The 13,213-nt window shown below is 32.7% G+C and overlaps 1 protein-coding gene across 2 annotated transcripts in view; it reads left to right on the top strand.

Annotated features, from left to right (window-relative positions):
• LOC148626006 (DNA polymerase alpha catalytic subunit-like) overlaps positions 1-13,213 on the top strand; it is a 39,252-nt gene that overhangs the window by 6,708 nt on the left and 19,331 nt on the right. For both annotated transcript variants that reach the window (XM_088569536.1, XM_088569537.1), the window contains exons 7-19: positions 156-391; positions 865-976; positions 1,637-1,821; positions 3,250-3,362; positions 4,805-4,915; positions 7,454-7,528; positions 7,700-7,773; positions 8,422-8,486; positions 8,791-8,828; positions 10,066-10,188; positions 10,565-10,649; positions 11,646-11,707; positions 12,817-12,909. In XM_088569536.1, coding sequence (XP_088425662.1) covers positions 156-391; positions 865-976; positions 1,637-1,821; positions 3,250-3,362; positions 4,805-4,915; positions 7,454-7,528; positions 7,700-7,773; positions 8,422-8,486; positions 8,791-8,828; positions 10,066-10,188; positions 10,565-10,649; positions 11,646-11,707; positions 12,817-12,909 — 1,372 coding nt within the window. The remainder of the gene's footprint in view (positions 1-155; positions 392-864; positions 977-1,636; positions 1,822-3,249; positions 3,363-4,804; positions 4,916-7,453; positions 7,529-7,699; positions 7,774-8,421; positions 8,487-8,790; positions 8,829-10,065; positions 10,189-10,564; positions 10,650-11,645; positions 11,708-12,816; positions 12,910-13,213) is intronic.

The following is a 13,213-nucleotide window of genomic DNA, read 5'->3' as shown; positions in this document are numbered from 1 at the left end:
CACAACTGCATTTCTGGTTACAGGAAACAAAAAAAAAACTTTGAAAAAAAAAATAATAATTTTACACTTAAAACTTTAGTGTATATACCACAGAATATTTAGTATGATTAATTGCATTATACATTCATATATTTATAAATTTACTTTTCTTTCAGTTCTCCTTTGAATCCATTCAGCACAGCACCAAAAATGGCATCACCTTCTGTGAATGTTAAGCCTATTAAACTGGAACCCAGATCTGCTCCAGTCACTAAGAAGGCTAAGCTCAGTGCACCTGTCAAAAGGCCATTACCCAAACCTAACATTCCAGAACCAGAGTCAAATGATATTGATGAGGTTGATGGCATGGATATTGAAACAGCTAATACATCTGTACAAAATGGTGGACAAGGTATATTTTATGAAACAGAAATACTTATGTAACATTAAATTAATGCTGGACTAAAGTTGTACTTTGAAATGATATGAAAGCTTTTATTTGTTCCTGAGGGCTTCTGTGTAGAAGCTATAAAACGTTCATTTTTCTCTGTGTGCAAGTGAAAGAAATTAGCAGTAGACCTACGGACCGAGTCTATGTAAAATCAAGTAGGTCTGTGGTGAAATTGGGTCAATTTCCTTAAATATGTACAGTGCCGTCTATGTAAAATTATGATGGGTCTATGTTCATAAAAAATTCAGTTTCTAACACTGCATGAGGCAGCATATTGAAATATAACACATTTTAATATTGGTAACAATGGTAAAAAAAAAATTTAATTTTTATTAAAGAAAAAAATAGATTGGGTTTCTGATTTTTAATTCAAGAATTTGTCTTCCTTGATTTGTTTGTTTGACATTTTGATAGTGCTCTTTATTTTTCATTAGATGAATCAGGTTTGATGGAACTAAATGATGTAGATTTTGATGAGAATGTTGAAGATATATCTGCTGGTGGGGACATGACAGCAATAAAAGTTAAACAAGAAAAACAAGAAATGTAAGTTTTAATGAGATAATAAATTATAAATTTTTATGCAGTTGTGTTTTCATATACTGTGGTGTTTTGCATTGGCAATGGCAAATGTAAGATATATTTTTACTTGAATGTCCATTGGGGTTGGACTTGCTCAGGAGCAGTGTTCTAGGATTCCACTTTCCCAGTCACGCTGGGGCAATCACTATTTTGGTGTGGGAAAGTTGTTATGTTCAACTTTCCCTTTTGCAAGTAAAAAACTTGAATTTTTGAAAGGTTTTGTCAAGTTAGGAAAGTAGACTTTAAATGTGAGAAAGTTATTCAACATTTGCAATTTTCCCATGGAAACCTAAGAACTATGATTACATGTTTATTAGTTATTTTAAATCAAATTTGTGTAGATGGTACTAAGCTAATAAAATTTTTGGTTATTGATGTCTGGAAAGCATTCAAATTAGCACTGGTCAGAGGTCTAGGACCTTCCATTTCCGATGCAGGACCTTTAAGGTATCATTTAGGTTGGTCCTGGACCTACCATATTTACAATTGCTCTTATTGAGGACCTTCAAAAGACCTTTCAAGCCTGAAAGTAATTTTGAACCCTGCAAATACTCATATACTTGTTATTTCTACAACAACGTGTTCTTTATTTTAATCTTTATTTAACCATTTTGTTATATTCAGTGCTGTAGAGGCCTTATCTACTGGTTGGACAACATTCAAAGACGAAATGGGTAGCTCTACAGTAGAAAAGACCACAGATGTTGAAGTAGATACATCACAGTTACCATTGGTTACAAATGAATCAGGTGACCAGGTTCTGAGATTTTATTGGCTGGATGCATATGAGGACCAGTATTCACATCCAGGTATATTATATTACATGAAAACAGACTAAGTTATACATTTAGTATATTGTGCATGCACTGTATAAACAGGAAAATGTACAAATAAAGGAATAAATAATCTTCTGAATTTACAGGGAAAACTAAGACCAATGCTAGGCTTTCATAAGTTCTAGGGATGCATAAATCCAAAAATACATGTAGATTGCTATGTCTCTACTTATACAGAATGTGCTTCAATACCAAATTCGAAGTATAGCAGTAGAACTCGGATACAGTTTAGCATTACTATTGAAATTCTCATTTTAATGTGTGTAGCTATTTCTGAACGTCAACAGATACAAATTACTTGCATTCTTTTTTATGAATAATCATTTGTTGTCACAAATCCATTGAAAAAGCATTGATAGAGTAGAAATGGTGAAAATTGTCCTGGTTTATGATCTGTAGCTTAAATTTTGATGTTTAAGAAGAAAATTTGTGCTTTTTAAAAGTTAACATGAAGAGTAAACAATGATTTTAAAGGTAATCTGTTACTGAAAATCTCAATCGATGTATCACGTTTGGAAGGTAACCAACTAATTTGAGACTTTAATTTATCACCAGAGCACCACTTCTGCTTACTTTTGAAAGCACTGATATATGTTTTTTGTAGTTAAATGTACAGTCAAACCTCGGTAGCTTGAACTCCAAGGGACCATTGAAATGTGTTCGAGTTATTGGGAGTTCGAGAAATTGAAGTTCGTATATTTCCAATTTTTTTTCGGTGCCTGTCCGAGTTTGACTTTATCATTAGAAATTGCCTACTTCCTACAAAGTTGTGTTAGTTCGTGGATCTTTTTCGTTTGCTTTCGGAAGATTATGTTGATTTGTGGACATTAAAAATGCTGTGTTAGCTTTTAAAAACGTTTAGAGTTCGAGTTCCTTGGTCAAGAATTTGTTTTCATCCAATTTTCTTTCATGCTTTTACCATACCAACTTAGGAACATTCTTGAACTTCAATCAGTGTTATGTTAAAGATCAAAACTACCTAATTAGTGATGACTTAAATTTTACTTGTAGTTAACTAAAATGACACTGATTAATGATAGGGTTTCAGTTTTTCAAACCTTTTATTACCCAAGATGACAAAGTTGCTAACCAGTTCGAGTTAGTGAGGGTTATTCCCTACGATTTATTACCGAACAGACTGACTAGTCAGTTCGAGTGTTCAAAAATTGAAGTTGTTAAGACAGGTTTTGGGATTATTCAGGGTTCAGTTCCAAGGTTATTTATGTTGATTATATAAGAGAAAATTTTGGTACTTTGAATTGTGTTCGAGAAATCCCGGGTGTTTGAGCCATCCGAGTTCGAGCGAGTGAAGTTTGACTGTATTTGAGACTGCAAAATTTAGTAATAAAAATGTTACAAATGATTTGGTAAATGGTTCAGTAAATTAGAATTTTTTTATAGGCACGGTTTACCTTTTTGGTAAAGTATGGATTGAGTCAGCAAAGACCCATGTAAGCTGTTGTGTAACAGTGAAAAATATTGAAAGGAGAATTTATGTTCTTCCGAGAGCTACAGTAAGTATTTTGGTATAGACATAATACTGTTTGATATGGAAGATTTTGCATGTATGTGGATGTTGTTCATTTACATATATTTGGAATTTCAAGTTTCCTATTGACAATATAGTTATTGGCGATGGTTACCATGGCAATAGATCATGTTCTGTAAACTTTAGTTTTATAACAGAATTGGCCAACTGATAATGAACTTGCATGCAAATTTACTATGTTGCCAAATGATAGCTAATGTTGCAAAAGTGTACTTAAGTCTTGTCCATGAAGGAATTTGATTACTATCCCCACTATTTCTTGTTTATTGATGAGGTCAAATTTTTGTGGTTTTTGCTCTTATGATGTAGTAAATCATAATAACCTTGCTGCAACTTTTTGTTTTCAATGATATGATTTTGAAATTCTAATGAAATATATATATATATTTTTCCCATCTTGATATTATTGATAAACTATATAAATAAACAGCTGAAACACTTTTGTAAGAGAGACAAGCAACAGCATGACATTGTTTCATAAGTTGATTAAACAAACTGCAAGTCACACAAGCTGAGAAGAAAAATCTGAGGAGAATGTTGTTTTCAGCCTTTCAGCTTTTCTCCTTTTGGCAAAGACATTACTTTTTTTTTTAACTTGAGTTAGAAGTATGTAATCTTCACTGTGTCATACCCCCACCTAGGAATTGGGAGTATGTAGTGATGGCCTGTACTTCTTTCCTTCCTTCCATTACATGGGGGACCCATCTTTTTCATTTACTTTTGTTACTTTATATGTATGATTTTAGTTACTTTATTTTCTTTGTTGTGAATGTCTGTTTTCTATGTCTGGTCTTTGTCCCTGGATTACATTCTTTTGATTACCGCTATAACTTTGGTTCCCTTGATTACTCTTTCATCTGTTATGCCTCCTATATCACAGAATGGAGTTGAATGAAACTTTCGTAGAATCTTCATTACATGTTCCCAATGTGTACCTCAATGTGAAGGTCAGAAGGTACATTGTATTTGTTCTTAAATGGGGAATGGTGTGTGTCAAGTTGGTGAGCATTAGTTACAGTTTTTTTCTGGTTTTACTTTAGCAATTCTACAGTGTATCTTGGAAATATATTCTTTAGTTTGTAAGCATACTTCAGACTCATTTACTATTTCTTTGCATGCAGCTTTAAGCATGGACAGGTTTAAGGTAATGTATATAACATTTGTTCTAACAAAAATTACAAAGCCATGTTTATACATCTATTTTGAAATGTCCTTAATTGTAAATCATTTCTGCTTTTTATTACTGAGAACATTAAATCTTTTATTATTAGTGACTGTCCATATTAATCTTTTATACAGGAAGTACATGTAAATTGTTGTATTAATTTTTCATATGACATTGTTTCATTTTTTTTCAAATTTTATAGAAAAGAATAAGAAAAATGTTAACGTTCTTTTTTTTTTCAGAAATATTTAAAGGGTGAAGATACAGGATTTGATGTTTGTTTAGTAGATGTTTACAATGAGTTTAATGAAAGAGTAGCTGAGAAATATAAGATTCCAAAGTTTAAATCCAAGGTTTGTAGTAATTTAGAAAATAATTATTTTAATCATTGTAATCCACAAAGTACTTGATAAAGTTGATACTCATTTTTTTAATTTGATTGGACATTTCTTTGTGACATTGTATAAGTAATGAAAATTTTTATCCTTATTCATGGTTTAATGTAAAAAACTTCAGTGAAGCAAGAATTGCATTGTGTGCATTTATAGGTAGAACTACATATTATTTTTGGTTGGTGGTTCTAGATACAGCTAACTGAAAAAAAGACCAGTTCCAATTTCAATACTAATTTAGGTAGGCTTATCCCTCTAGGTAGAAATCTACATTATATCAATGTGTCTTACTTAACCACTTCAGAACACCTGTGTGATCTTTCCGACACTGTGTTTTAAGTTTGAATAGCTGTCAATTATGATGACCTTAGCCTCTATATTACAACATCCACCAGTGTGCTTTGGTGCTTTGTACTCTATATACAAGTGATTTACTTGTTTCTAATTGGATAATACTATTCTCTTTATAATGTAGGGCAGATTTCTACCTAAAGAGCTATTTAAACTACTCGGTAGCCCACCTAAATTTGTATTGAAATTGGAACTGGTCTATATCAACTAGCTGTAAAGCTTCTAATTTGGTTGAAGTATGGTCTCACTAACCACTTCTGACGTTCCCATTACTTTACATGTTAAAGTTGACATTTTCGAAGTTTCACTGTGGATTCCCAGGACAAATGGGACCTTTATGTGGCACACCAATACGAAGCTGGAAAAAAAAGAAGATATTCTTACTGGCGTATAAATGGTATGATCATAGGTGATCATAATTTTTCACCAAATTACCTTGAAGACAAAATACTCAGAAAACCACATGTTTTCATTCACAAAAAAATGGCAGCATGGGACAACTTACCGAGTCATGTCAGTAGTATTCATACGCACTAGTTAAAAATAATGCATATATTCTAAAAATAGACTCTCTAAGCTTTAATTTGATAGCAATATCTATTAATAGAATTAAATAAAACACTCGTGATAAATAGACTTACAATTACTTTGTTTTTGGTACTACATAGGGGGTGGCTAATTGACCCGGAAGTGGTAAGTGAGACCTTTGTAAAGTATACAGATCAGATGTTATCTCCCTTTGACACTAAATTGGAACTGGTCTATATCAACTAGCTGTAAAGCTTCTAATTTGGTTGAAGTATATAAAGTATACAGATCAGGTGTAATCTCCCTTTGACACTAAATTGGAACTAGTCTATATCAACTAGCTGTAAAGCTTCTAATTTGGTTGAAGTATGTAAAGTATGGTCTCACTAACCACTTCTAACGTTTCCATTACTTTACATGATAAAAAAGTAATTTTCAAAGTCTCACTGTGAATTCCCAGGACAAATGACATCTTAAAGCTGCATACCGTTGCGAAGCTTGGAAAATAAGGCTTCCAAAATCATTATGCTAATGGTACGATGATAGTAGAAATTCTTCACAAAATTTACTTGAATAAATAATACTGAAAATCCACATTTTTACCTGTTCTGCTAACTGACAGCATGGAGGCATATTACTCACACATGTAAACAATATTCATACACTTTTGTAGTTATTTACATATATGATTTTAAAGTACACATTCTCAGCTTTATTTTGACTACTTTTAATCATAATACACACAAATAATGCACTTACAATACATATGTCTAGGTTCAGTGTGTTTTTGGTACTACATAGGGGGATGGCCATTTGACCCGGAAGTGGTTAGTGAGACCTATATAGATCAGGTGTTATCTCCCTTTGACACTAAAACTGGTGTTTATTCACTATTCTGTGCAATGAAGAAACAATAGCTTTTTTGAATGAATTAAAAACAAATATTGCTCTAATATCTTCTTGTGAAAATTGTTTGAATGAAATATCCAATTTGTGAAAAATGAACACTATCTAATTTTCTTTGAAGGTAGGGTCACAATGTCATGAAAATTAGTATACATCTTTGTTGTACTATGATATACTCTGAAAGTGCTGTCGTTCATGGGGTACCAATTTTTGTGTATTTCGTTGGTAGACCAAACCATGAAATTTGTTCCCAATGAATTGGTGATTTTCCTTGACATGTAATAGTGAAAACCTCAAAATCACGAATTGAAGAATCCACGAACTTGTGTTTCTTCCCTAATCCATGAAAATTGGTATCCAAGAATTAAAGAACTTTCACAGTAGATCATTTTCCATTTTATGTTTTAAGTGTCATAAATAAGTGCCAACACTGCAGAAGTATATGATTGCAAAAGTATGTAAAAAAAATAGTGCAGTTATTCTAAAAATATAAGCTGGATTTGGCAAATTTTGGCCCTTTGTATAATTGATGAATGAAGGCAGCATGGTACTTGAAGATAAAGGCATGGTACAGTCCCATTTGAAATATGTCTACAATACACTTTGAAATATGAAGTGGCATTGACTAGTGAAGGTGATATAAAAACAAACTTTTTTTTATCATAATTATCTACAAAAAAAAAAATCATACTTTTAACATGTTCTTTTTTGCAGAAAGTAACAAAGCAGTACGCTTTTGAAAAGACTGATGTTCCAGTGGAGTCAGACTATATGGAAATCCGATACTCTGTAGGTTTTTATTTGAAACTCAATATAAATTTTATATTTATTGTCTACCAGCAAAGAAGTTTTTTGAATAGATTTAAGTTGATTAAGAATATTTTATATTGAAATGTAGATTCTGAAAAGTTGATTACACTTCAGGTTAACATTTAGTTTGTATATTAATTGTTTTTGTAGGCTGACAATCCTGCTTTACCATCGGATTTGAAGGGAGATACTTTCAGTCATGTGTTTGGTACTCACACGTCAAGGTATTTTATGGTCTTGAAAATGTTTGATTATTCCTCCCACCACCACCACACCACCAAAAAAAAATACAATGTCAGATATAGAAATTCTAGCAGTCCATTTTCTAATTACACTGAAGACTACTGATAACTGGTATATTCTGCATTTTTATACCCCCTGCTTGCAAAGTGGGGGTACATAATGATGGGGTGTCCATCCTTCTATGCATACTTTCATTTGTTTCATTCAATTAAGCAGAAGCCTATCATTCTCTTATCCATTACTCCTCCTACACCACTAGATAGAATTTAATGAAACACTGACAGAATATTCAATATCTAAGATGTGCACCTCTCCTTTTAGATTTTGATCAGAATGTTTTTTTTTTTCGTTTTTTGTTTTTGCTTTTTTTTTAATAGCGAAACATAGACTTTTCTTTTTATGAAAAAATTGAACCCATCTGTTATCTTCAACTCCTCTAACACCACCATATTGAATTTAATGTAACTTTTTACAAAATCTTGAATACATATTTCCATTGCGCATATCCTATTTAGATTTTATGAGCACTGCCTGCTCAGTTTTTCTTGATGAAATAATTAAAAGATGGATTTTTTTTTTAAATGAATTAAGTGTATTTAGCTAGTTAATGTATCCCTTATGGCTTTTAGTTTAGAACAGTTGATATTAGAAACCAAGATGAAAGGACCAGGGTGGCTGGATATTAAGTGTCCGCGTAAGTTTTTGAAGTTGTCATTATGAGGTGTAACGAAACAAATTACAACATTAGTTTAATGAAAAACATATTGAAAGCTTTGGTTTTATCTCAATGTTTATGTATCTTTTTCTCAAAAACATGTTAATACTCTCACATATTCACACCTACTCTAATCTTTTAGCTTTGAATTTAATATTAATCATAAGTCATTACTTTTGAAAGTATACCAGCCTAGTAATTTGTCTAATTGCTGTTTGAAATTTTAAATGTTTTTGAAGGTTGTGAAATTGTGATGTAACAGATCTTATTTTCTTTGTTTCAGAGATATCAAACCCTCAGATAAGTTGGTGTAAGCTTGAGGTTAGTATGCAATGGAAACTTTGAAGTAACTTATTCATATTGTGCATCTTTTCATGTAATAAGTTTAAAACTTGACTTCTTTGAGAAAGCGTTGGAAATATACATTGAAATTTCTTATATAAGAGTTGAGCCACAAGTATTTTATGGTCAAATTATTAGTACACATCTACACTTGCATTAAAAGGTTGTCACTTAGAACAATTGCTCAATGTATTCAACGGGTCATAGTTTTCCTTTCCTCGTTTGTCTACCCCGTACTTGACTTTTAATGAGCAAGGGTATTCAAGGGAACCAAGGTTATAGCGGTAATCAAAAGAATGTAATCCAGGGCCAAAGACCAGACATGGAAAACAGACATACACAACAAAGAATATAAAGCAACCTAAATCATACAAAGTAACAAAAGTAAATGAGCAACTCGGACTCCAGTAATAACTGGAAGCATGGACCCAGGTACACCTCGGCGGGTGTTTCTAGAAAAGCAGAGGACGCTTATCCTACCTGTGAACCTGGTCCATGCTCCCAGTTTTTAGTGGAGTCTGAGTTGCTCATTTGCTTTTGTTACTTTGTATGTATGATTTTAGTTACTTTATGTTCTTTTGTGTATGTCTGGTCTTTGTCCCTGGATTACATTCTTTTGATTACCATTATAACCTTGGTTCCCTTGATTACTCTCTCAATACATAAAAAAAATGAATATTCTGTATTAAGTTGATTCATCAATATATATTGGGAAATTAAAAAAATATTCAAGTCGTATAAATTTCATTGTTTTGTTTGTTGGGGTTTAAAGTCCGAGCAGCAATATTTCAGCTATATTCAGGCGATGAACATGAAGTGGATGATAAAATGTACATGAAATGTTGATGAAATGAAAAATGGAATGGGACACAAGGATAATGGGGTCGAGAAATGTTGATTGCCACTGGAAACAGGGAGAGGTGGGTAGGGTCGGGCAATTTAGCCTCCTGTGGCCGATCCCTATGGTTCCTACTCTGGGTGAATACCACAGTAGGGTTTTTTTTTAACGTGCGAGGAACGTGGCATCTTTCCCAACATGGTGCACAACTATGGTTGGCGGTCTGGTTTTCCGTATTATAGCCTGACAACCCCAGCATGTAGCATACCAGGGGTACCCCATTCCACCACCTGGGGCACACAACCCAGTCGCTTTGTGGGCAGAGCACCCTAGCCCCAGGCTAAGGTTCTGTGCACTATTATTCTTCATCTTTCATAGGTGTTTGTAACCAGACCAGAATATCTTACTGTTATAACAGATTCTAGTCTATCCCCACCACCCTTGGTTGTCATGTCTCTAAATTTGAGGACGTTGCCTAACCCTAAAACACACCAAAATGAGGTATGTATTCTACTAAGTGTGATTTGATATCTAAAAAATGTATTGCCAGTCTTATTTTATAATCAAGTGTTGAAAGTTTGAAAAGCTTGCTTTAAAGGTAAGTGTACATGTATCATTGCACAATGATATGTGAAAGGGGAATAACTCTGTATTAGTAAGCTTTTGGAGACAATGACAATAAATAATTCGCTAAAGTATAAAGAAACTTATGAAGTATTTAATTTAAGTCCTGTTACTAAATTGAAAACATTGTTTTTATTTTTGTAGAAGTTGGCACTTTGAATTCATTGAATTATTAGTCTTTAATCTGGTTTGCCTTTCCTTAATTCTTAATTTCTTGGATGTCTAAATATTGTGCTATTTATGCATGTTTCAGATCATTGGAGTCGCCTGTTTGATACAGAATTCTCTTGCTATGGATAAACCAGCGCCTAAAATACCATTTCAGAATCATTTTTGTGGTACGTTTTTGTGAACAAAGAATTTTTTTTTTTTTTTTTTTCTCTCAATATTATGATGTAGTTAAAAATCCTTATTATTTTCTTACATTGAAATAGATAATTCAATGAGTGTATGGTATGTTGGAATCACCTTTTGCACCCCTTTGTCTGTCTATCATTCCATCTTTCCAGATTTTGTCAAAATTAGCTCAACTCAAAATTCGTGAATTGATTTTTTAATTTGGTATGTAGCTTTATATTTATATGGGGCATGTGTTGTGATTTTGGTGAATATTTGATGTTAAATTCCTGCTTTTATGGAATTACTATACTATAACAACAAATAAGTATTTTGTTTTGCTTGATCACGTAAGGACCTAGTGTAAGGGACACAACTCTTACAAGTCATTGGAACATTTGTATTCAGCATTTTACATCAATCTCATGTTAGCATTAAAGTAACTTGGACTAATTTCATTCTGTTTCAAATGAAAGCTTGATAGGCTTTGATAAAGTTAAGCATGATATAAACATATCACTGATTTCAAGAATTGTGTCCCTTACCCTAGGTCTACCTCCTTAGGGTCACCTGGTTTCTATTTCCTCGACTGAGCATTTCAGGCTCTTCAGTATGGAAGCTCAGAAGGGACAAACAAAAATTATTTATATTATTATCTTGACATATCATTGCCACAATGTAATAATAATATTGTTATTTAGATTTTTTATTATTGTAAACTGAAAAAGAAATCTTACAAAATGTGTATATTCTTAAAGTGAAAACCGGTTACTTGTTCTATCTCTTAGTAGTTCCTTTGCAAATGAGATCTAGCACTGCAAATGAAGAAATGCTTAATCTCATTTTTTTTCTCAATTTAAAGTGTAGAGTACTTTGAAAATGTAATCAGATGAGTCTATCTCTATCATTTCACCAAACAATTAGCAAAGAGATTAATTGGGAGAAAATCTTTGATAGTTTTCTTGATAATTGCTTCAAAAAATTTCTTTTATTTTCAGCAATAACTAAACCAAATGACTGTATATTCCCATATGACTTCAGGGAGAAAGCGCAGAAAGAAGTAAGTATCTTAATAAAACTAAAAAGCAATTTTGTTTTTTTTACAAATATTGTGTAGTTTGTCAAAGTAATTAGCAAAGTGTAGTCTTTTCCATGAACAGTTTCATCTTTGATTTTGGAATAGTGGACTTTTGGGCCAAGGCTATTGTAGGTAGGTCATTTCGTTATGCACATTAGGAAGCCATAGACAAATGTAACTAGTGTTCATTCCGAACTGTCATTTGAAAGCGCCAATGACCTTTACGGTTTCATAGTTAACATAAGAAAACTGTTTCGGATCAAAAACGATATAGGGAAACTGCAGGCGGTGTGCAGAGGACACAATCGTTTCCCCTGATCCTGATGACGGGACCCAGTAAATTTCAGATGAGCTGAGTGAAGATGGAACAGTGAAACTTCATTGTCCATGAGTTTGGGTTGGGTTGGATATGATCCCGATAATAACAGAAAGATTTTAAGTAGAACTGTAACATCAAATTGAATTACAATTTGAATCAACACAGTGCCATAATAAAAAATGACATGGACTAGTATTTTTTTTTATTCATTTGAAGTGTATGTACCTCTGTTACGTCTCACCTAAAATGAAACTATAAAGTGTATACAAACCTGAGGTTAACATAGTTGTTGGTTGAATCTCTCCTGTTATGTAATAATGACCCTTTGTCGTACTGCCATATTGGCCCCCTTTATTCTGAAAATGACCTCCTGTTTTACTGCAACTGGAATGAACACTGGTAACATAAGTCCGCAAAGTCTGTACAGACATCACACCCTATTTCGGACATTGATATTGATCTTTTTTTTTAAAAAAGTGCTCAGTTTAGATGATATGTCTCTTAAGAGGAAACAAGAGATTGCTAACATTCAATACTTGTATTAGCAAACCACAAAAATTATACAGTTAAGACTAAGTTAGCACCCATGACTTTACATTTATAGCTAATATAACATAGTGGAACATAATGTTAAGTTAGCTGACTGTTAAGAAACCTTATAATTTTATATTAGATGATTGGGCAATTTTCAGCTAAAAAGGGCAAATTGCTTATGGCCTCATGCCTTCCTTACCTCTGTGTGTTATATTCATGTTTCTGTTCTTCTTTACAGATGAATATGAAGATTGAACAGTTCCCTACTGAAAGACCATTACTTGGCTTCTTGTTAGCAAAGATACATAAATTTGATCCTGATGTCATTGTGGTTTGTATACTCTTATGATTTTAGGATTTGACTATGATGGACAGAGCTAGTGCTACAAAAAAAAAAACTTGATGTAATGCACAGCTATATTGGTATATCACAGATGACTCTACCAGCAAGAATATGAGAAACTTCCTTTAATGCATGCTCTACATCTATGTTCACAATTACTTTTCAACTGCATACATCATTTCTAAAATATATCACTTCCCTAGGAACTATTTTGGGCTATTGATGTTCTTAGTGATGATTTTATGATGTTGGTGTGGACATCTATAGAAGTTCCCTAGTAATAGTTTCAATA

The sequence above is a fragment of the Perna viridis genome, chromosome 2 (genome assembly GCF_037379345.1).
Source record: "Perna viridis isolate PV_CMFRI_1.1 ecotype Kerala chromosome 2, ASM3737934v1, whole genome shotgun sequence".
Lineage (NCBI taxonomy): Eukaryota > Metazoa > Mollusca > Bivalvia > Mytilida > Mytilidae > Perna > Perna viridis.
Note: the sequence above shows the minus strand (reverse complement) of the source record. Positions and strands in the feature narration are given on the sequence as shown.